General features: G+C 35.8%; 1 protein-coding gene across 14 annotated transcripts in view; it reads right to left on the reverse strand.

Moving 5' to 3' along the window:
- The window catches only part of LOC149774690 (protein argonaute-2-like), a 129,764-nt gene that overhangs the window by 54,945 nt on the left and 48,706 nt on the right, over positions 1-26,113 (reverse strand). For 10 of the 14 annotated variants that reach the window (XM_089944789.1, XM_089944785.1, XM_089944788.1 and 7 more), the window contains 7 exons: positions 25,178-25,359; positions 21,705-21,841; positions 20,125-20,259; positions 18,863-18,965; positions 17,474-17,557; positions 14,609-14,672; positions 11,794-11,865 (listed from right to left, as the gene is read on the reverse strand). In XM_089944789.1, coding sequence (XP_089800915.1) covers positions 11,794-11,865; positions 14,609-14,672; positions 17,474-17,557; positions 18,863-18,965; positions 20,125-20,259; positions 21,705-21,841; positions 25,178-25,359 — 777 coding nt within the window. The remainder of the gene's footprint in view (positions 1-11,793; positions 11,866-14,608; positions 14,673-17,473; positions 17,558-18,862; positions 18,966-20,124; positions 20,260-21,704; positions 21,842-25,177; positions 25,360-26,113) is intronic. The other 4 variants (XM_089944786.1, XM_089944779.1, XM_089944784.1 and 1 more) reach the window with 1 other exon arrangement.

A 26,113-nucleotide genomic window follows, 5' to 3' on the forward strand; every position in this document is an offset into this window, starting at 1 on the left:
AATAATCCTAGCAATTACCTCCACATCACTGATCCTACTGCATCATTTATTAACAATATGTGGAAATTTCACAAAACAGTTTGATTGATACAAGCCCCACGATTAATCTTCTGTTATGTACCATGCACAAATTGCATGGCTGAAAAGATGTCTTCAAAGCTAAAGGACAAAGAGAAGTTTTTTTACAAAGGTATTTAAACAGATGTTTTGCATTAAAATAAGGAAATGGCCATTTAAAGTCGATTTTAAAATGAGCCAACTACATCTCTAATGGAATGTCTGCTCCTTGCCTGGACCTTTATTTTATGGGTTCAAGTGGATTGTATGTGGAAATAAAGTGCTAATTTCCATGCTGTATTTGCAGAAGCAAATGGGGAAAAACTCACATATTACCAAAAATTAGCTGGTGATAAATATTTTGGGAGTCACAGGATCAGGGATTGTAATTAATGCAAAAATGGAATGAAATTCTAATTTGACAGACATTCAAAAATAAATTATATAACTCAATTTTTATTTCAAAATAAAATTTGTTAGAGATACCTAACTGTAAATTATTAAAAAAGGTATTGATTTCTTTTTAGTGCTGCTACTTGTAATAAAACCTTTCTTAAAAAAACAACCCTACAAAACCAACTCTTACTATGAAGACCAGCTGTGTAATGTCGCAACAGTTGTACATCAAGTTTAGGTGAATCTTTCTATACGATTTATTTGTTTTTTTTATAAAAATTTGCATATTCTTCTGAACCAGAGCCAAATTATTCTTTTTAAATAATTTATTTTTATAGGTTTTAGGCTCTGTTTCAATTAATTTTTATGCGGAAATGTAACACAAATAAAAATGTAACACTGAGGCATTAACACTAGAATGTTCAATTCAAGTAACCAAACTTTGGTCTGAGATTGAATATCCACTATCATTAATCCGAGTTTTAGAAAAGTAAAGTCATCTATGATTGGTACAAACAAATCTCAAGTTTTAGAAAAGTAAAGTCATCTATGATTGGTACAAACTAAATCTCAAGTTGAAACTCAAAGTCAAACTATGCACACCTATGGTTCAATATTTACCTAAGACTTGTATATTGATCTGTTTTTTCCTGCTCCAATCCTTCATATATCTAATTGAATCGAAATTATCAAAAGATGTCTCCTCTAGTTGTACAGTAATACCTCGTGCATTCGCATTTCTGGATTCGCGAATTCACAGATTTGTGAAATTTTCATTGGTACCCTCTACGTACATGTTTTCTTTATTTTATTGAATTGTACCTTTGTTATATGACTTCTGTGACATGAAGTTTACCTAGTTTACCTTTCTGACAATGACAAAGAAAACGTCAGTCATTAATTTTACAGTCCCATTCGTTACTTGGTTTTACCTTACTGTGAGTGCAAAAGAAAACGGCAGCCAATGAATTAGTATAGGGGTAATATTAGTATACATGTACCATACTGTAAATGCGCTAGTGTGGCAAATACCCATTAGGCGATAGTGTACTCTATTTTTACGTCAACCATTTATTTCTCTTTTTAAGGGTAATGTATTAAGCTAACTTTTAAATGAAATTAAAGTGCTTTGGGAGCATGATTTGGGTCATATTTAGGGTTTAAACCCAAGAAATAAGCACTTATTAGCATTTTTAGTGACTCGTATCAAACATTCGCGATTCCTCCTGATCTGCGACTGGTTCTGGAACCTAACCTCGCGAATGTTCAAGGTATTACTGTATAAGCATTAATCTGTAGATTGTTTTAACTGAATCTGTTTCTTTGTGTATGAAAAACCATCTTTCACAGTCTGCTGTTTTATGCATATCCAAGTACAATGTCCACACTGCATAAGCACTGTCCCTTGGACATCTCTGCTTCAAATTAAAGTTTCATTTTCCTCAATCAGTGTTTTACTACAATGCCAGATTTCTAATCTGTTCCACAGTGGTGTATTAGGGTCCATCAATGCCACAGTCTCAATGTTTTGGCTGAGGTATACTTTTTAATTTCTTTTTCCATCTTGATTATTAATTTATACTAACCCTCAGAGTATTATAGTTTTGAAGTACAAGATCCCTCAGGGCAGAATTGGGGGCCCCAAGTGGCCAAGTGGTATAAAGCGCCCTCCATTATGGATCACTGCCATTTCACCTCTATCTGCGTCAGTTTCAGTCTAGAATTCAACCAACGTGGGTATGTGAGAAAGCTTGCCAGCACCTTCTCGTGGGTCAGTGGTTCTTTCCTGGTATTGACATGTTCTTCCTCCACCATTAATATTGGCCACTATGTATAGCCTATCATGTGCTGAAAAATGGCGTTAAACCCCACAACAACAACAATCAGGACAGAATTGTTTGAGAAAACAAATTCAAACTGCACTCTACTTTTAAAATGCCCATATTTTAATTTTCCTTGAAATTCTGCCTATTCAACATTTAAATTTGAAATACCATTAATTAGGCATTGACCAGCATTTTGTCTGTTTCTGTCCATCCAGCATGTACATCAGACTCACATGATGTTTCTGTCCATACAGCATGTACATCAGACTGGTATGATGTTTCTGTCCATCCTGCATGTACATCAGACTGACAAGTTTCTGTCTATCCAGATGTACATCAGACTCACATGATGTATCTGTCCATCCAGCATGTACATCAGACTGACAAGTTTCTGTCTATCCAGCATGTACATCAGACAGACAAGTTTCTGTCCATCTAGCATGTACATCAGACCCACATGATGTTTCTGTCCATCTAGCATGTACATCAGACTAACAAGTTTCTGTCCATCCAGTATGTACATCAGACTAACATGTTTCTGTCTATCCAGTTTGTACATCAGGCTGACAAGTTTGTCCATCCAGCATGTACTTCAGACGGACAAGTTTCTGTCTATCCAGCATGTACATCAGACTGACAAGTTTCTGTCCATCTAGCATGTACATCAGACCCACATGATGTTTCTGTCCATCTAGCATGTACATCAGACTAACAAGTTTCTGTCCATCCAGTATGTACATCAGACTAACATGTTTCTGTCTATCCAGTATGTACATCAGACTGACATGTTTGTCCATCCAGCATGTACATCAGACGGACAAGTTTCTGTCTATCCAGCATGTACATCAGACTGACAAGTTTCTGTCTATCCAGCATATACATCAGACTGGCAAGTTTCTGTCTATCCAGCTTGTACATCAGACTGGCAAGTTTCTGTCTATCCAGCATACACATCAGACTGACAAGTTTCTGTCCATCCAGCATATACATCAGACTGACAAGTTTTTGTCTATCCAGCATGTATATCAGAATGACAAGTTTCTGTCCATCCAACATGTACATCAGACTCACATGATGTTTCTGTCCATCTAGCATGTACATCAGACTGACAAGTTTCTGTCTATCCAGCATGTACATCACCCTGACAAGTTTCTGTCCATCCAGCATGTACATCAGACTCACATGATGTTTCTGTCCATCTAGCATGTACATCAGACTGACAAGTGTCTGTCTATCCAGCATGTACATCAGACTCACATGATGTTTCTGTCCATCTAGCATGTACATCAGACTGACAAGTTTCTGCCCATCCAGCATGTACATCAGACTGACAAGTTTCTGTCTATCCAGCATGTACATCAGACTCACATGATATTTCTGTCCATCTAGCATGTACATCAGACTGACAAGTTTCTGTCTATCCAGCATGTACATCAGACTCACATGATGTTTCTGTCCATCTAACATGTACATCAGACTGACAAGTTTCTGTCTATCCAGCATGTACATCAGACTCACATGATGTTTCTGTCCATCCAGCATGTACATCAGACTCACATGATGTTTCTGTCCATCCAACATGTACATCAGACTCACATGATGTTTCTGTCCATCCAGCATGTACATCAGACTGACAAGTTTCTGTCCATCCAGCATGTACATCAGACTGACAAGTTTCTGTCTATCCAGCATGTACATCATCAGACTCACATGATGTTTCTGTCCATCCAGCATGTACATCAGACTCAACATCATTTTCAGGTTCAAAATCACTGACTGGCATATCCAGTGACACTTTTCCTGCTAATCTGATGTACTTCAAAACTTTAATAACCACTGTCAGTATTGTTCTCATCAACCACTCTATGATGCTAAACCATGTAGACCATGTAGGAAGTCAAGTCATTTTGCGGTTTTCCAGGTAGCCCATATTTTTTATAGCATTTGTAAAACTTCATTCATGAATTCAAGGTTCAAACTAGAACATAATATCTTTTTCCTTGGCTTTATAAGCCAATAATATTTAGTCTAATAAACATTCATGTCAATCCCATGTACTCCATGTGTGTAAACCTCTCAATTTTATCACAACATTGCCTTTAAAGAAATAATGCATACATAAGTTATCTACTATTCTGCAACATCCTTTAAGAATTAAATTTCATCTATGAGTTGGAAAGTGAGATATTAGTACATGCCAGATGAAATCAATAAAAACTGCACAAATGATAAAAAGGCAAATGGGAAAAATTGCTGTTTCATTTAAAATGACAATCATAAGTTAAATCATGTTACAAATGAGAGAGCAAGAGAGATGGTTAAGACACCAAATACGCAAAGAATGGCTGGCACAGAAACAAAAACAGTCCAGTAACTGTACAAAGTACTTCACACTTCACTATGAGAAAGCATATATATTATATATATATATATATATATATATATATATACACAGAATGTGGCACCAACTCAATCAGGGAAACAAAAAAGGCACCATACTTGCCTCCAGCAATTCAGTGAGAGATATCGGGTAAATACAAAGATGGCACTATAGCACTATGCAGTATTTCAGTGAGAGATATTGGGTAAATACAAAAATGGCACTATGCAGTATTTCAGTGAGAGATATTGAGTAAATACAAAGATGGCACTATGCAGTATTTCAGTGAGAGATATTGGGCAAATACAAAGATGGCACTATGCAGTATTTCAGTGAGAGATATTGGGCAAATACAAAGATGGCACTATGCAGTATTTCAGTGAGAGATATTGGGCAAATACAAAGATGGCACTATGCAGTATTTCAGTGAGAGATATTGGGGAAATACAAAGATGGCATTATGCAGTATTTCAGTGAGAGATATTGGGTAAATACAAAGATGGCATTATGCAGTATTTCAGTGAGAGATATTGGGTAAATACAAAAATGGCACTATGCAGTATTTCAGTGCGAGATATTGGGTAAATACAAAGATGGCACTATGCAGTATTTCAGTGCGAGATATTGGGTAAATACAAAGATGGCACTATGCAGTATTTCAGTGCGAGATATTGGGTAAATACAAAGATGGCACTATGCAGTATTTCAGTGCGAGATATTGGGTAAATACAAAGATAGCACTATGCAGTATTTCAGTGCGAGATATTGGGTAAATACAAAAATGGCACTATGCAGTATTTCAGTGAGAGATATTGGGTAAATACAAAAATGGCACTATGCAGTATTTCAGTGAGAGATATTGGGTAAATACAAAAATGGCACTATGCAGTATTTCAGTGCGAGATATTGGGTAAATACAAAGATGGCACTATGCAGTATTTCAGTGCGAGATATTGGGTAAATACAAAGATGGCATTATGCAGTATTTCAGTGCAAGATATTGGGTAAATACAAAGATGGCATTATGCAGTATTTCAGTGAGAGATATTGGGTAAATACAAAGATGGCACTATGCAGTATTTCAGTGAGAGATATTGGGTAAGTATAAAGATGGCACTATGCAGTATTTCAGTGAGAGATATTGGGTAAATACAAAAATGGCACTATGCAGTATTTCAGTGCAAGATATTGGGTAAATACAAAGAAAACACTATCCTCATCTACAGTACTCCAATAATATACTGGGCCTACAGTACTTCAGAGAGAAATATGTGGCCTACAGTACTACAGTGAGAGGTATGGGGCTTACAGTACTACAGTGAGAGGTATGGGGCTTACAGTACTACAGTGAGAGGTATGGGGCTTACAGTAATGAAACTGAAGGCAAATCTGCAAGTTAAACATGAACCACAATTCAGTTTAATTTTGCTGGAAAACAATGAAAATGGGACTTAATCTAGGTCTTCTTAAGCCTAAAACATTATAGTCACTCTGAAGTTATAAAGCAAATACATACTTGGGACTGATGTGATGGGACATAAACAGGATTGGTGGGGACTGGATGAACAGACATTGGTAAAACTCATAAATAGGATTGGTGTGGACTTGATGGACAGACATGGGTGAAACTCATAAACAGGATTTGTGGGGACTGGATGGACAGACATGGGTAAAACTCAAACAAGATTGGTGGGGACTGGATGGACAGACATGGGTAAAACTCATAAACAGGATTGGTGGGGGCTGGATGGACAGACATGGGTAAAACTCATAAACAGGATTGGCAGGGACTGGATGGACAGACATGGGTAAAACTCATAAACAGGATTGGCAGGGACTGGATGGACAGACATGGGTAAAACTCATAAGCAGGATTGGCAGGGACTGGATGGACAGACATGGGTAAAACTCATAAACAGGATTGGCAGGGACTGGATGGACAGACATGGGTAAAACTACTTGCCCCTACTGTACCATTGTTCACCATGCCAGTGTCAAATATGCAGATTTTGACCTTTTACTTTCTTATTAATTGATGGTCTTCAATATTCTCTGAAATTCTTTTAACTTGTAGAATATCCATTACCATCGGTTTTATGCTGACTGTAACCCACTTTTAACCATTACTATAGATCTTAAATATTTCCAATGAAATAATAATTAAAAAGTGAAACAATACAAGGACCATGGACTATATGCATTAAGTTTTACAAAAAACTGTAATGTTGCAAAAATAAATGTATGCTATCTCAAAACCAAAATCACACAAATTTTATGCAAACTACAGCTTTGCAAACAGCCTATATCTAGAAATGTCTGCATATAAACAGCCTGTATCTAGAAATATCAGCATATAAACAGCCTGTCTCTAGAAATGTCAGCATATAAACAGTCCATATCTAGAAATGTCAGCATATAAACAGCCTGTATCTAGAAATGTCAGCAATGCAAACAGCCTGTATCTAGAAATGTCAGCATTGCAAACAGCCTGTATCTAGAAATATCAGCATATAAACAGCCTGTTTCTAGAAATATCAGCATTGCAAACAGCCTGTATCTAGAAATGTCAACATCGCAAACAGCCTTTATCTAGAAATGTCAGCATTGCAAACAGCCTGTCTCTAGAAATATCAGCATATAAAGCACAAGCAGAAGGTCACTCAAAACATCGATGTTAAGATGATATACAGTAACTGTATGTCAAGTTTCCTGTGTATGTCAAAACAAAACATTGATGTTATAATAACAATAAATCACATCTCAAACTGTCCTATGTCAAACTAAAGCCATCTCAAACTGTCTTATGTCAAACTAAAGCCATCTCAAAATCTGATCAATAACTCTTAAGAAGCATATAGCAAACCAGCCACACTTTACCTGACAAAATTTGAGATTTTCTGATTCTTCAAGGTTTAAAATTCCACGAATAGTTGATGATCAAGAAACCAATGAAAGACTGCTCTTCAAACCCTCTGCTACTAAAATAAGTATATCACCACTTCTGCTATCCTGGTTATACTTTGGACTAGTCAGGTTTTGGACATCGGATCAATTACAAACAAGCCAATTTTCTATTTTCTCTCCAATAACAAAACAAAGTAAATGACATAAAATAACATAGTTTCCAGCACACATGCTACTTTCATGTAATTTTTGCTCACCCTCTCTAAGACTCTCCCAAATTGTTTAAAAAATGCTTTCCATATGTATTGTGTATATTTCCTGTTCAGTTGCAAGTTGTCTTAATAGGAAAACACCGCATGGATTAACATTTGGACATAACCATGAACACTGCATGTATTAGCATTTGTAAGTACCCATAAACAATACACTGATTAGCATTTGCACATAACTATGAACACTGCATGGATTAGCATTTGTACATAAGCATGAACACTGCATGGATTAAGATTTGTACATGCCCATGAACAATACAGGGATCAGCATTTGTACATACTCATGAACACTGCATAGATTAGCATTTGTACGTACCAATAAACAATGCATGGAATAGCAATTGGACATACCCAGGAACACCACATGCATTAGCATTAGTACATAACCATGAACACTGCATGGATTAGCATTTTCACATAACCATGAACACTGTATTGATTAGCATTTGCACATGAACACTGCATGGATTAGCATTAGTACATAACCATGAACACTGCATGGTTCAGCATTTGCACATAACCATGAACACTGCATGGATTAGCACTTGCACATAACCATGAACACTGCATGGTTCAGCATTTGCACATAACCATGAACACTGCATGGATTAGCATTTGCACATAACCATGAACACTGCATGGATTAGCATTTTCACATAACCATGAACACTGCATGGATTAGCATTTGCACATAACCATGAACACTGCATGGATTAGCACTTGCACATAACCATGAACACTGCATGGTTCAGCATTTGCAGATAACCATGAACACTGCATGGTTCAGCATTTGCAGATAACCATGAACACTGCATGGTTCAGCATTTGCACATAACCATGAACACTGCATGGATTAGCATTTGCATATAACCATGAACACTGCATGGATTAGCACTTGCACATAACCATGAACACTGCATGGTTCAGCATTTGCACATAACCATGAACACTGCATGGTTCAGCATTTGCACATAACCATGAACACTGCATGGTTTAGCATTTGTACATACCCATGAACACTGCATGGTTTAGCATTTGCACATAACCATGAACACTGCATGGTTCAGCATCTGCACATAACCATGAACACTGCATGGTTCAGCATTTGCACATAACCATGAACACTGCATGGTTCAGCATTTGCACATAACCATGAACACTGCATGGTTTAGCATTTGTACATACCCATGAACACTGCATGGATTAGCATTTGTACATAACCAAGAACACTTCATGGATTCGCATTTGTACATACTCATGAACACTGCAAGGATTAAAATTTGTACATGCCCATAAACAATACAGGGATCAGCATCTTTTGTATCTCATTTTGAAGTGCTGTCAAGTGTGTCAACCACTGTATTTGGTATTCTTTCTGACATCATTTCTCTGTACTAGATTCTTAAAAGAGCATAGCAATTTTACTTGGGAATACTGTTGCTTTACTTATATTCACATTACAAAGCAGATCCAGTCATTAAGACGACAATTTTTTTTTAATAGGACATTATACTGACAATAACAAGTAACAAGACAATGTATAATGTTACAACAGGCCAATTCATATGCTAATAGATATTTTGTTGTCGATTTACGACATCAATCAGCTGCTATTCCTTGTACAACTGATCTGTTCATCAATTTGCACATCTGAGTTCTCACTTTTTTTCTGTATGATTTGTTCACCCACAAGAATTGCCATTTATTAGGTGAATAAAACTGCAAGCAATGAAAAATGAAATAGACACCCTCCTTTTATTGTTGGCCCACTTTCAAGTTTGTTTGATTCAATGATCCTGTCAAACACCAATGATATAAGGGTAAATCGTAAGTTCTCTAACAAAAACTATCAAGAAAAGTTACTGGGGAGTGTACAATAATTTCAGTAGACCATCTCAAAATAGCTTCCTCTGAACTTACTGCACTTCTTCCATCTTGTGACCCTTGTCCTGAATACATGCAGTATCCTGCCACTTAAAATCATCCAAATGATTGCATCCATTTGTTCTTCCACAAAAAGGAATCATTCAATTTAGGTTTGGTATCGTGCTTTATAGCACAGCAAAACAAGTAGGGTATTTAGTGCTGAGGCAACTTAAGTACAGTGCCTTGCACAAGGATACCATGGCAGCTGACCCAGGCTGATCCAACGGTAGGATTCGAACCCGCACCCTTTTGGTAGCAAGTCTGGAATGCTAACTACTGAACCTCTATTTAAATTTTTAAAAAGGTAAAAGTCACAGGGATCATAAACTGGTCTAGATGGTGTGTAATTGAATGTAAAGTTTTTACAGACGTCTGTTAAGTCTGCACTGCAAACTTGCATGTGTTTGCATGAGCATTATCCCAGTTCAAAATGATGCCACCCCTCAGTAGGTCTGGATACATTTTGGGAATAGTCTCAAGAAAATTATATCTGATTTATGTGGCATAATACAGTTAATTTCCTGTGGCACAGTACTGTATATTTTCTGTGGTGTTCTCTTGTGCCATGGGGTTCAACATTATTCTCTGTGTAGGTGAACATATTGCACATAAACTTTCCAGCAGGTTGGAAAGACATGACTGTATTGGTCATGGTTACTTGCATGCTTCAATACAATCTTTTGTCTCTTAACCATGGGTTCAAAAGTAATGTATCAAAGTTTTACCACATGTAAAAATCTTAAGAAAGCCTCCTTCTTTGTACTTGAATAATAATTCCCTGCATATCTCTACCTGTAAAATCATGTGTTCCTTATCAAAAAATATGGGCACCCAAAAGGCACACACCCTGTGCATTCCCAATTTGAATAATTCTGAATTTGTTCAGTTGAGACGAAGTATCAAGCACTTTTAAAGTCTTTCTGCATTTACATTATCACTTACCCTTTCATTAACTTGCATTTTAATGTTGTTGGTTTCTCTCACTCTCTTCCTTTAAATATGCTGATTATGTCTGTCTTGTCTGATAATAAGACCATACTTTACAAAAAGAAATTAAGCAATCCTCAATTGTTTTATCATTGGAGATGCATGGTAAATGTACACATTTATAATTGGAGCTTGAAAGCAGTCTTCCATGTGGTTCAAGTAAGTTCTCCACTATTACAGCACATAAACCCAATCACATCATTTACAAGACTATTACAAGATCAATGTCAGGAAATATACCTGCGAAATATACAAAAACCAACATTGCAGGGTACATGACGTTCAAACAAAATACCCAAGATTGTTGATGAAAAAAAGACCATTAAGCCTATAGATTTTCTATCTGCCCATCCGATAAAACCAAAACATAAGGTTGGGAACAAGGCCTACTCTTTTCTATCTGTTTGTCTGATAAAACCAAGACCATAATCCCAATAATTTTCTATCTGCACCATCTGATAAAACTGACCTAATTGCTTAAAATAGGCATTAAACAAACATGATATAACACCAAGTAAATGAGCTTTTGTCAAGTAAATGAACTACTGACAAGAACCAATTTAAAACTGCTTAAGCTGCATATTTCCAACTTATTTTTTCACATTTTTACGGGAACAGAGGTACAAGTGTGTTCTGGGTGCTTTTCAACAATACATGATGGTACACTAAAACAAGATTTGCATTAAGAAGGGGGACTAGTACACTGAAACAGATTGTGTACAGAAGGGAATTAGTACACTGAAACACCAATTTTGTACATATTTTGTGGGTGGTTCATTGGTTAGTACACTGAAAACAGGAACTAGGTATAGAAGGGAGTTAGTACAATGAAACGTTAATTTTCACTGGAGAGATTAGGACACCAAACATTAGTTCTGTGCTGGAGGGAGATTAACACATTGAAAAAGATGAATTCTGTACAGAATGGGGTTTAGTAAACTGAAATGCGAGTTTAGAAGTGGGTTCAGTACACTGAAGCATGAGGTGTGTACAGAAGGGACATTAATAACATGCTGTTATAGAAGACGAAACTTATTTGAGAAACCTTGATCATTGTGGAAGTCTGGTTATCTGTCAGTTTCTTTATACACCTCTGTCCACCAACTATATTGCACACCTGAAAGGCAAAATGTGTATAATTAAAGATCATTAGGAAACAGGTCAATAATTCTTGTAAGTAACAAAGGTTTAGTAGAATGTAGGATCCCATCTACAGCCCGTACAATTATGTACTCCATATGTATATGACTTCAAAGAAAATCATCCTTGATGTGATTGAAATATAAGTCACTGCGACCAGTTTTCAGTTATAGTTGTAGTACTCCTCACGAAACACTTTCATACCAAGACATGTAACTCTACAAGCAAGAGTGTCCAAGAAAATTACATAAACACAAATCTAATTCTTAGTGTTTATACCAAGAAGATGGATGGACAAACATCATCAATCCGGCCAAACATTTGATAGAACAAAATTTAAAATAAAAAGGAGTACCATGAACAGCACAATACATGTCAACCCTGTGTTTAACAGTCTTCAATGCAGGAACTAACAAAGATTATGGACGAACAGGTTTCAATGACCTGGATCTTTGACAAAGGTATGCAGTTGAAACTTAAAGTGCAGAAACCATTATTTTCTTATGAGACGTAATATGACTATGGCCTCTCACCTCTAGACTCCATTATTTCTATATCTGACTTGACATGACTATGACCTCTTACCTCTAGACCCCATTATTTCGATATCTGACTTGATATGACTATGACCTCTTACCTCTAGACCCCATTATTTCGATATTTGACTTGACATGACTATGACCTCTTACCTCTAGACCCCATTATTTATATATCTGACTTGACATGACTATGACCTCTCACCTCTAGACCCCATTATTTATATATCTGACTTGACATGACTATGACCTCTTACCTCTAGACCCCATTATTTATATATCTGACTTGACATGACTATGACCTCTTACCTCAAGACCCCATTATTTATATATCTGACTTGACATGACTATGACCTCTCACCTCTAGACCCCATTATTTATATATCTGACTTGACATGACTATGACCTCTTACCTCTAGACCCCATTATTTCGATATTTGACTTGACATGACTATGACCTCTTACCTCTAGACCCCATTATTTATATATCTGACTTGACATGACTATGACCTCTCACCTCTAGACCCCATTATTTATATATCTGACTTGACATGACTATGACCTCTTACCTCTAGACCCCATTATTTATATATCTGACTTGACAAGACTATGATCTCTTACCTCAAGACCCCATTATTTCGATATTTGACTTGACATGACTATGACCTCTTACCTCTTGACCCCATTATTTCTATATCTGACTTGACATGACTATGACCTCTTACCTCTAGACCCCATTATTTATATATCTGACTTGACATGACTATGACCTCTTACCTCTAGACCCCATTATTTATATATCTGACTTGACATGACTATGACCTCTTACCTCTAGACCCCATTATTTCTATATCTGACTTGACATGACTATGACCTCTTACCTCTAGACCCCATAAAATATATGTTGCTTTATAACAACCACAAAATTTGGTAGAGGATAAATGTTATTCTGCAAAACTCATCTCTCTCTCTCAGCAACAAGGTCCTTGACCTTTGGACTTTTAAAATCAATATCAACAGATCTTTCTGATACCTTAAGCACAAGGAATGTGGTCTAAAAAATCTATTATGCCAAAACATTTTTCTTCTTTCATTCAGTGACCTTGATCTCCAACATTTGGACCCCAAAATTAATAAGATTCTTCCTTACCCCAAGTGCATGCCATCCATGAAGTTTATCCCTAGTCAGTCACGTAAATGCAAGTTATTGTTCAGCAGATATTGGTATGTGGCCATAACCTTTGGACCCTAAAATCATGTGGCCATAACCTTTAGACCCTAAAATCATGTGGCCATAACCTTTGGACCCTAAAATCATGTGGCCATAACCTTTGGACCCTAAAATCAAGTGGCCTTGACATCTGGACCCTAAAATCAAGTGGCTTTTTACCAAACATTCAAGTAATCCACCAACTTTGGTAATGGTACATGACGGAAAACTGCAAGTTATTGTGCAACAACTGTTTTCATTTTGGTTAGTGACCCTGGCCTTTAACACCCACCCACCCACCAAATCAAGAGGTTTCTTACCCAACATTCAAATCATTCATCAGTTTTGGTAAAGGTACATCATTGAGGACTGACATTTTTGTGATGAACCATATCTCTGGTCTCAATTTCATGAACACAATTTTAGAAATGATCTAGTTTGAAACATATCTCAGGTCATAATTTGCCCAACACAGTCTTAGAAATGATTTGGTTTGAAACATGTCTCAGGTCTCAATTTCACGAACACAATCTAAGTAATGATTTAGTTTTTTAATCATATCTCTGTCTCAAGTTCATCAGCGTGCATGCTTTGGGTGTAATAACTAGATGAACAATAAATGTGTTACTGGGACACTGATGCCCCACCAAACTACCTGAAAAATGACCCAATTCAAAAGGCAACTATGGTCTGACAGACAGGCATATGCACATTTGGATGGACTAGGATAGTGCTATATAAACCTACCAATGTCAAGGTGGGTAAAAGGTTCATATCAGGTCTTTAACTCAAAACTAGGTAAAGCATCACTACCATGCAAATTCATTTGAAAATGGAAAACTTCAATCAAATCTTAAGCTCAAACATGATAAGATTACTCAGGAATGCGTCTGATAAACTGTATTGGCCACAAAATTGGGCTATCGATTTTTAAAAGAAAGATTAAACTCAAAACAGATTTATCTCCAACATACCTCAAGTGGAAGATATGTATGTTTTTGTTCTTGTCCCACTTGTAGACAAGGAAGATGAGGGAATCTGGAAAAAGAAAATATAATGATATTAAGAGAGCAGACAGACATGAAACTTGTGCTACTGAGAAAAATGAAGGTCATATATCTATAATATAATCAAGGGGATGAGTACTACAGATTAAACGTTTTCTCTATTGAAATCTGAACTCTAGGCATTTTCAACAAATTTAAGAACAACCTGGAAAAGCAATGACAGTGTGTGTGTGTGATATGGATTTTAATGTAGCTTTAACAAATTTTCACTCATATTTCTATAATGTGTGTCTGTTTATCATGATGCCTAGCACTGCGACACCATGCCATGGGCATGTAGCATCATGTCCCAGCCAGTCACATTATTATGACCAGGCCGACCAGCCCTAACTTCTTAATGCTGAGCACCTAGAGATACAGCTACTAGTAAAATTTTTATAAGTCTTTGGTACAACTCGGCCAGGGTTTGAACCCATGACCTCCCACATCAAAAGTGGATGCTCTTACCACTGGAGCGGTCAGCAATGAAAGCCTTCATGTCACAGAAAGTGAGCAATGACTGTTTTTTTTTAAATGACAAAACTGTTCTTTTCACAACTATATTATTCATGTTTTTATTTTAATTTAGATACAATGATGTTGAAGACAGTGAGACCATCTTGACTAAAAAAGTCATACGTATGTCTCACTTTGTAAACTCAGTCAATATCACTACTCTATCTTGATACTAGGAACCCACTGGGAAATTATACGAATTATGTTATTGTAATTATAATTTTTCTACATGGTAATTTCAAAATCGCTCATCTCGAGCTAGTACCTTAAATTTTGGTCATAAGCCACAGATCTAACTGCAATGGTACTAAAGAATTATAGTCAATGTGCCCTGAATTAATGAATTTTAAACCAACACCTCAGAAAATAGAGAAAACTAGTGCAATGTCATGGAAATGACAACCATTACCAATTAGCACACAATAATCATTGAAAATACATCACTTGTGAGGCAATGTCAAAATAAAATTATTATCTTTCAGATTACCTTGATAACATACAGGTGTCATGGGCAAAACAAGTTAGGTGTAGATTGTACACTGACATCACCTCCATAACATTTATGGATAAAACAAGTTAGGTGTAGACTGTACACTGACATCACCTCCATAACATTTATGGATAAAACAAGTTAGGTGTAGACTGTACACTGACATCACCTCCATAACATTCATGGATAAAACATGTTAGGTGTAGACTGTACACTGACATCACCTCCATAACATTTATGGATAAAACAAGTTAGGTGTAGACTGTACACTGACATCACCTCCATAACATTTATGGATAAAACAAGTTAGGTGTAGACTGTACACTGACATCACCTCCATAACATTTATGGATAAAACAAGTTAGGTGTAGACTGTACACTGACATCACCTCCATAACATTTATGGATAAAACAAGTTAGGTGTAGACTGTACACTGACATCACCTCCATAACATTTATGGATAAAACAAGTTAGGTGTAGACTGTACACTGACATCACCTCCATAACATTTATGGATAAAACAAGTTAGGTGTAGACTGTACACTGACATCACCTCCATAACATTTATGGATAAAACAAGTTAGGTGTAGACTGTACACTGACATCACCTCCATAACATTTATGGATAAAACAAGTTAGGTGTAGACTGTACACTGACATCACCTCCATAACATTTATGGATAAAACAAGTTAGGTGTAGACTGTACACTGACATCACCTCCATAACATTTATGGATAAAACAAGTTAGGTGTAGACTGTACACTGACATCACCTCCATAACATTTATGGATAAAACAAGTTAGGTGTAGACTGTACACTGACATCACCTCCATAACATTTATGGATAAAACAAGTTAGTCCCTGGAGATTCAATATAACCTTATTTGCTATACATCATAAAGGTCATTCCAATAAATACCTTGTGTATGATTCAAGACTGGTTGGTTTATTTCTTTTAAATAACAATTTCTATGCATTATTGGTTACATCATGCAATAGAAATGGAAGCCAAGTGCCTTTCCAATCGTCAGACAGATATAACCAACCCAGGCTTGAAGCCAAGTGCCTTTCCAATCGTCAGACAGAGATAGTCAACCCAGGCTAGCCTGGATGGGTATGAAACCATCTGACATACATCCATTGTATCTTTTTCAATTGATAAGGGACACATTTTTCAACAAAAGAATAACAGAGAATGGCCTACCCTCCCATGGTATAATCCACAACCTCTACGAAGACAGCAGAAGTATGCAGTGGGAAGGATCCCTAAGATGAATGCATTCAATAAGTTTTATTGTCACAGTAATTGAACTTAATGCAATAAAGTCATTTAATGACATAACTATGAGAAAAGGTCACTGTGACCTCCTTTTGCCTCATGTGATACACACTACCCTCCAGGATGGAGGTCCTGGGTGGGCAAGTAGTATAAGGTGCCCATCCAGATCTAACTTCTGTCCACATAGATCAGTCTTGACTTGAGTAAGCAAGAAAGCTTGCCAGTAACTTCCCATGGGTCAGTGGTTCTTCCCAGGACCATCCCGGGTTCTTCCTCTGCCCACCATGTATGGCCTATTTTGTGCTTAAAAAAGGCATTACCTCCTCAAATTCAAATAAAACCTACATGATGAATACATCCATTAAGTTTGTGTTAACTTAATATTGGCTGCTGTACCATGAAAAACAACACTGACAACACATTCCCAAAAATTATACCCAACAGTCTCAACAATGCTTAGAAAAGACATCAAATTAATAAACATTAAGATCCTTTGCTGTACTTACTGTAGTTTCATCTTGTATCTTTCTAGAAAGTATCTGGCTACTGTACACTCAACTGTCTGCCCGGATTCCAACTGCAGGGGAAATCTAAACAAAACAAAACATTAGCATCAATTCAGTACCATTCTGCATATTTCAAACTACACATCTTATATATAGTTTTAATCGTGGCCCAGTTATTAGTGGATGACAATATTTACCATTTTGGTACTAGATGCTGCTTTTAAAAGTTATATAGGAAACAAAGCAAATCCTCTCTAAGTGAAGTACAAGTCTGCTGTGATAGTTACATAAAATGGTATCACATGTCATTACCAGCATAATATGGTATCACATGTAATTACCAGATATGCTGATACAATGTCTTAACTTTAATTAAATGAAAGCCAAACAATTGGCCTTTCTTCCTTAATGCATTAATACTGCCACTGGTATGTTTTCTTCATTGATCCTAATAAATACACAAGTCAGCGCTGAATAGTTTGCAGAAACTATGAACCCTGGAGCAAAATAACTTAGCATATATCGACAATGCCTCGTAGACCACAACTTTAAGAAGTTTCAGTGCTTAAGATCTAAACTTTTGCTGAAAGATATTTAGACTTTTACAAGGTAAGAGACGAGAATCTGAACATCAGGGCATAACAAATTCTCTGAGAGATATTTAGACTTTCACAAGGTAGGAGACAAGAGAAGTCTGAACATCAGGGCATAACAAATTCTCTGAGAGATATTTAGACTTTCACAAGGTAGGAGACAAGAGAAGTCTGAACATCAGGGCATAACAAATTCTCTGAGAGATATTTAGACTTTCACAAGGTAAGAGACAAGAGAAGTCTGAACATCAGGGCATAACAAATTCTCTGAGAGATATTTAGACTTTCACAAGGTAAGAGACAAGAGAAGTCTGAACATCAGGGCATAACAAATTCTCTGAGAGATATTTAGACTTTCACAAGGTAGGAGACAAGAGAAGTCTGAACATCAGGGCTTAAATACTATTGAAAGATGTCAAGTATTCAAGAGATTCTGTAGCTGTTGGGTTTTAGTCTAGTTTCTACACCTGTTTAATTTAAAAATAAGAAATCAGGACTTCTGGCAATTTTATTTATCTCCATTATCAACTAAAAAATTTTAGCATAGCTTTTCTTTCTAAAGATAATAATAATAATAACAATAATAATAATAATAATAATTATGAGGACTTTGTATAGCACCTAATATTTAGAAGATCTAAGTGCTTTACAACATTAGACAACACCTATAAGATAAAAAACATAATATTATTACAAAAACAAACACCATGAAATTAGAAAAACATGTAAGTCACCTAAGGATATTCATTAAAATCAAGTATCCAGCAGAAAAAGAGCCACTGGGCAATGAACTTACGATTGTGTTTGTGCCGGCCTTCTGGTAACATTGCAAACTCTGTACTTTCTTTTCATGTTTCCACAATGTGTGATTTCCACTTTAAGACCTGCAAATTTTGAGACTATTTCTTAATGATAGCAAAGAAACTTTTCTGAAAAAAACTGGAAGAACCTGAACAACTACAAACGACATTTATAAAAACCTTTAACTACTTCTACCTTTGTAGTGTAATCCTATCTATAACAATTGGACTAGAAATTAATGAAATGTCATGCTCTAATTCAATTATTATATTTTCAATTTGTAACCCTATCTGTAAAAAATTAAAAAAGGAATTAATGGATTGTCTCACTCTCACTCAAAGTACATTTTTAAATTGCAATGAACAGTTATTATAATCATACTACAGTTACAGTTAAAAGCATCCACACCTGGATGAGCATGATAAAATATGTGTGTGATTTGGATTTTTAATGCAGTTTTTTTTTTAAAAATCAATCATATCGCTAAGATGTTTACAGTGTGGAAGTTCATAGTGTGTCTAGCTCTGGGGCATCATGCCAAAGACATGTAGCATCATGACCCACCAAATTCATGTGGTATCGGTAAAACCAGTCCTAACACTAACTTCTTATGCCGAGTGACAACCAAAAGCACTGCAAGAACCATTTATATTAGGACAATAAATCAGTCCCTCACCCGTCATGATGTTGATTTTCGGGTTGGGGGCTGATTTCACCTATTCATTGAAAGCTGCAACTATTTTTCATGACTTTGGAGTTACCGTCAGCTAAAGGGTTCTTTTGGTGACATGAATATTATATTTTCAGAGCAAATTCTATGTTTGGTGACTTGTAAATCCACGTGAAACAGCACAACCATCTGTCCTATGGTCATTTTAGATTTCACGCTAGATATGGCTGTTACCTATTAATGGTATGTGCAGGATTGTTCCAGAATGATATGCATGCAACAAAATTACAAATTTTAATGAACAGGTGACATCAGACCCACACATCATCCATCATCAACACAGATTTGGGGGGTTAATTTATCAGACTACATTTTTAATAGTCGCTTGCATGATTGGGGTTAGAACCTATGATCTCCCGCATCCAAAGTGGATGCTCTAACCAATTAGGTCACAGGAGTGGTCATGATAATAGTAAAGATTAATTGACTGTTTTCAATGGATGAAATCCTATACATTTTTATAAAAAAATTTTAAAAAATATGCTGACACATTAAAAACTCTTTCTGTAATACTGATGTGCTCCTACCTCTAATTTCTTTGGTGAATTTAACTCTCTGTGAATCTGTGAGAGGCCTTTTCTGTTCATTAACATCTTTGATATCTAGAACTTCACACATAAACTCTATCACAGGCTGTGCCTTGTAGAATGCAGTTGCCGATACTGAAAAAGAAATTAACTTCCCCCATGCATTACTTAGCACCATACAAGTAGATACAAAGCTAGAAGTAGAAGAAAAAAACAAACAGCACCAAAACAGCAAAGGGACACTACTCCATCTAATAACTATCTGTATCATGTATCAATCGATCCTTGTAATTTTATTATATTTTATTTACTTACCTATTTACTATTTGGAAATATATCAATACGAAAATTCTGAATCTTACAAGAGATGTTATTTTTTTCTAAAGATAATGCAAGGAGTTCTGGGAAAAGTTCAAGGACATTTAAAAAAAATTAACAAAAATGTCCCACTTAAAAGGTGTTAAAACTTCATTGATGATTGTACAAACTATGTTTATATATATCAATATAAAAGTTGAATTGATTGCAATGACTGAAAATACTAAGCAACAAGTAAAACAAAAAACATTCCTCAAGACTAAGGTAACTGTCCCCAGATTGTAAATGCATCAAATCCTGAAGCTGCAGCGTATCATGCCCCAAAAGTTTATAATACAGTGTATCATGCCCCAAAAGTTTATAATACAGTGTATCATGCCCCAAAATGTTTATCTTACAGCGTATCATGCCCCAAAAAGTTTATAATACAGTGTATCATGCCCCAAAACGTTTATCTTACAGCGTATCATGCCCAAAAAGTTTATAATACAGTGTATCATGCCCCAAAACGTTTATCTTACAGCGTATCATGCCCCAAAAAGTTTATAATACAGTGTATCATGCCCCAAAACGTTTATCTTACAGCGTATCATGCCCCAAAAGTTTATAATACAGTGTATCATGCCCCAAAAGTTTATAATACAGCGTATCATGCCCCAAAAGTTTATAATACACTATATCATGCCCCAAAACGTTTATATTACAGCGCATCATGCCCCAAAAAGTTTATCTTACAGCGTATCATGCCCCAAAACATTTATATTACAGCGTATCATGCCCCATAAAGTTTACCTTACAGCGTATCATGCCCCAAAACATTTATCTTACAGCATATCATGCCCCAAAAGTTTATAATACAGTGTATCATGCCCCAAAACATTTAAATTACAGCGTATCATGCCCCAAAAAGTTTATCTTACAGCGTATCACGCCCCAAAATGTTCATATTACAGCGAATCATGCCCCAAAAGTTCATATTACAGCGAATCATGCCCCAAAAAGTTCATATTACAGCGTATCATGCTCCAAAAAATTCATATTACAGCATAGCATGCCCCAAAAAGTTTATATTACAGTGTATGATGCCCCAAAAAGTTTATATTACAGTGTATGATGCCCCAAAAAGTTTATATTAGAGTGCATCATGCCCTATAACGCTCCCTGTTAAGAAAATATCATCACAAATGTTATATAATCTTATACATAAATACACATGAATGTCATACATAATTCCTTCTGACAGAGTCTATATAAAACCTTACCATCTATGTTAAGCATCATCTTCCAATGAGAAGGACGAACACTTTGATGGAATCCAAACCAAACTTCTCTTCCTCCACCCAGGGGGTGATCATAACCTTCTGGTGGTGAGAAAAAGGATCTTCCCACTGGTGTGTACCTGTTGAAATAAATTTAAAGTCTCTGAAAATACCATAATAGGTATCATTCCAAGACCCTGCTATCTGATATGTAACTCTTCAATATACAAGATTCAAAGTGCTGTATAATGTTATAGTTTTCTCCAAGATCCTCTGCAGCTTATACCCCTATCTAAACCTGAATAAATAAAAACACAAGTCAAAATTTGGAAAATGATCACATTTTTAAAATATTTTACATTGGTATAAACTAACCATTTATATTTGAATGTCACAACTATGATATCCATGTCCAGTAAAAGTGATCCGGTTTCACAGCGCCAACAGAGCAACTTGACATTGCTCATGGTAATCCTGAATAGCGTCATCCAAATGCATTCTGGGGTGCTGGATGAGTCTATTTTTGAGAAGGGATGAATTTTTAAATAAAGAACCATAAATGTGTGTATGGAATCTCTCATCAACAAACATCCAAGGATTCTGATGGAGTGTGATTTAGAAAGCATAGCTATTCAGTTCAAGCAGATATGGATATGACAAATTCAGCACTTACAGATAGAATGTAAGTTTGAAAATTTTAAGCATTTAAAAGAATCCAGTAATTATCATCTATTGTTTGGCAAAACTCTCACTTTACTTAAGATCAAGATTGGGAATAAGCTGCAAAAGTACACAAAGCAAACTACAGGAGAAGGAACACACACTTTAATATATACATAACACAATGCTCTGAACGGTTATTATGTAACCATGACAATGTTGTGTACAATCTATTCTCATCTACAAAAAGTTAATGAATCAAGGGTACATCCCACCCACCGCAAAATAATCAAACTTTTGTACTTTTCTACCGTTTTAATATTACAACATTTCTTTTATTACAAAAGGAAAGCTGCATTTCATTATATTTGGTTAAATATTAATTATCCCCAAGTTCTGCCAGTGTGAAGACAATGAATGAGTGCAAAGTTCACCTTAACATTCTACTGTTCTTAATAGCATCATGCATAATCTGTCTTATAAATTTTTTTTTTTTTTAAATTGTGTATTTCCAGTTTCATGCCAAATACAACTGGTTTGGTCACTCTGAATAAGATGTTTCATTCATTTACTTGCCCCCTCCAAATACGGAAAGTAAACAATGGATGCTTCACCTATTAACTTTTCCATTTTGATAAGACCTTGACAGTATTACATAATAACATACAAGTAACTGACAGATATGCACCCCCACATTTAATTACATAAACAATGTGCAAATGTATTCAATATAAACTGATGTAAATGTGAAGCTGGTCATGTATTAGCAAACAGCATGTAAAGGTAGCCTTAACTGAACCATGTGTTTTTTTCTATGAGATGGCAATTAAAACTATAAGGAGAAATAGAAGCATTTTAATGATCACGAAGTATAATGAAATTGATTATGGACTAATCACAACATTCTGAAAAATCAAAAATATTTCTTTTTTTTAATTTTATGTTTGGAAAAATGTTATGAGTCAGTGGACAAACAATACAATTGGTAAGGAAACTGTTGAGAGCTATTTTATGAGTCAGTGGAAAAACAATAAAATTGGTAAGGTAACTGTTAAGAGCTATTTTATGAATCAGTGGAAAAACAATACAATTGGTAAGGAAACTGTTAAGAGCTATTTTATGAGTCAGTGGACAAACAATACAATTGGTAAGGAAACTTAAGAGCTATTTTATGAGTCAGTGGACAAACAATAAAATTGGTAAGGAAACTGTTAAGAGCTATTTTATGAATCAGTGGAAAAACAATACAATTGGTAAGGAAACTGTTGAGAGCTATTTTATGAGTCAGTGGACAAACAATACAATTGGTAAGGAAACTGTTGAGAGCTATTTTATGAGTCAGTGGACAAACAATAAAATTGGTAAGGAAACTGTTAAGAGCTATTTTATGAGTCAGTGGACAAACAATACAATTGGTAAGGAAACTGTTAAGAGCTATTTTATGAGTCAGTGGAAAAACAATACAATTGTTAAGGTAACTGTTCAGAGCTATTTTATGAATCAGTGGAAAAACAATACAATTGGTAAGGAAACTGTTAAGAGCTATTTTATGAGTCAGTGGACAAACAATAAAATTGGTAAGGAAACTGTTAAAAGCTATTTTATGAATCAGTGGAAAAACAATACAATTGGTAAGGAAACTGTTGAGAGCTATTTTATGAGTCATTGGACAAACAATAAAATTGGTAAGGAAACTGTTAAGAGCTATTTTATGAGTCAGTGGACAAACAATACAACTGGTAAGGAAACTGTTGAGAGCTATTTTATGAGTCAGTGGACAAACAATAAAATTGGTAAGGATACTGTTGAGAGCTATTTTATGAGTCAGTGGACAAACAATACAATTGGTAAGGAAACTGTTGATAGCTATTTTATGAGTCAGTGGACAAACAATACAATTGGTAAGGAAACTGTTAAGAGCTATTTTATGAGTCAGTGGACAAACAATACAATTGGTAAGGAAACTGTCAAGAGCTACGAGTCAGTGGACAAACAATACAATTGGTAAGGAAACTGTTCAGAGCTATTTTATGAGTCAGTGGACAAACAATACAATTGGTAAGGAAACTGTTGATAGCTATTTTATGAGTCAGTGGACAAACAATACAATTGGTAAGGAAACTGTTAAGAGCTATTTTATGAGTCAGTGGACAAACAATACAATTGGTAAGGAAACTGTCAAGAGCTACGAGTCAGTGGACAAACAATACAATTGGTAAGGAAACTGTTCAGAGCTATTTTATGAGTCAGTGGACAAACAATACAATTGGTAAGGAAACTGTCAAGAGCTATTTTTCTTTTTAGTCTTACCTAATTCAAATTCTGAACGAGCTTCCAACACATGGAAAACTACAAAATATATTCAGAGACCATACTTTCAACCCCGCTATGCATGAAAACTGGCCTAAATATAAAATTCTGCCACAGTTTAATGGCTGGATAGCTGTACAGACACATGGATGAAGGTAACAATATATTTTGTACCATGTGGGGAGATGCAAGTACAGATGCATGGACAAGGCTAACACTGTATGAAATATCAATACTGTGGTGGGGCATGAAAAAAACTCTTTTCAAGTCACCTTTAGATAAAATTCAGTCTTGTGCATTGTTAGGACCAGCTGACATGTTACAAGATTAACAGCAATCTAACTTTCAGAATTTGTTTCTGTATTTTGCCTATCTGTCATTCTGTTATATCCATGTATTGCTGACTTGGTTAGATGTGTATTTGCAAAGTTCTTTTCTGTACATAAAACAATTATCATCCACTATTATCATATGTCATAGCAACTATAACAGAACTGTGCACATACGTCATGCTAGGCAGGTGTCGCATTACAACATCAAGGGCCTGTGTGGCATCAGCAGGTATGGTGCGACTCCTGCCCTCGAGGGCCTCCTCCAGGGCATATAGACTGACCTGGGCCATCCACTTAATGCAAACCTTGAACACTCGGTCCTTGCCCTCACCAGGCAACGTAACCTCCAACTCCACCTATAAAACAAGACAAATTACATCACACATAATAAATTAATATACCCTGTTTCAATTAATAGCAAATTAATATACAGTGTATCAATTAATAGCAAATGTATATACAATGTTTCAGTTAATAATATATTTAAACAGAACTTGATTTAGAAACACCTATCTGCAATTTTAACAATTCATTTTGTCAAACTGTTTAGTTTATGACCAAGAAAAGCACACCAAGACATAAAAATCTTGCATATGGCATTTGAAAACTGACATAACACTGCTGTGTCACAGGAAAAATGCCATCTACCTTTCTATCTGAAGCAAAAAACAAAAATGAAAAGTTCCTGATTTTAAATCCACTAACAGGCTACATTTGCACCACAGCTACCAAATTGCCAAAGGTTATCAAGTTTTTATATAAAAGTAAGTCTATTTCAACTAAATAATATAACAGATGAAGACCAAATTTTAACTGAGAGTAAGATCTGGAATGTATAATGCAAAAGTGCACATCTTTTCTGGTACACCCAACAAACCTGTATTCATCTCACTTGTTTGTATATGGAGAATTTATACTAGGTCAAACTGGCCGCACAAGGGACCCCTGGAAATCGGTGACAATGTCAGGTCTTGGGGGCCACACAGCCATCTAGGGCTAATGGAGATACATCCTGCTATCCCAGTGGGCATAAATGAAGTGTGTTTGTGTCTGCGTGTTTGGAATTTTAACACATCTTTAACAATTTTAGTCTTATCACTACAATTCTGT

The sequence above is a fragment of the Sinohyriopsis cumingii genome, unplaced genomic scaffold, assembly GCF_028554795.1.
Source record: "Sinohyriopsis cumingii isolate HCF-2022 unplaced genomic scaffold, ASM2855479v2 utg000160l, whole genome shotgun sequence".
Classification (NCBI taxonomy): Eukaryota; Metazoa; Mollusca; class Bivalvia; order Unionida; family Unionidae; genus Sinohyriopsis; species Sinohyriopsis cumingii.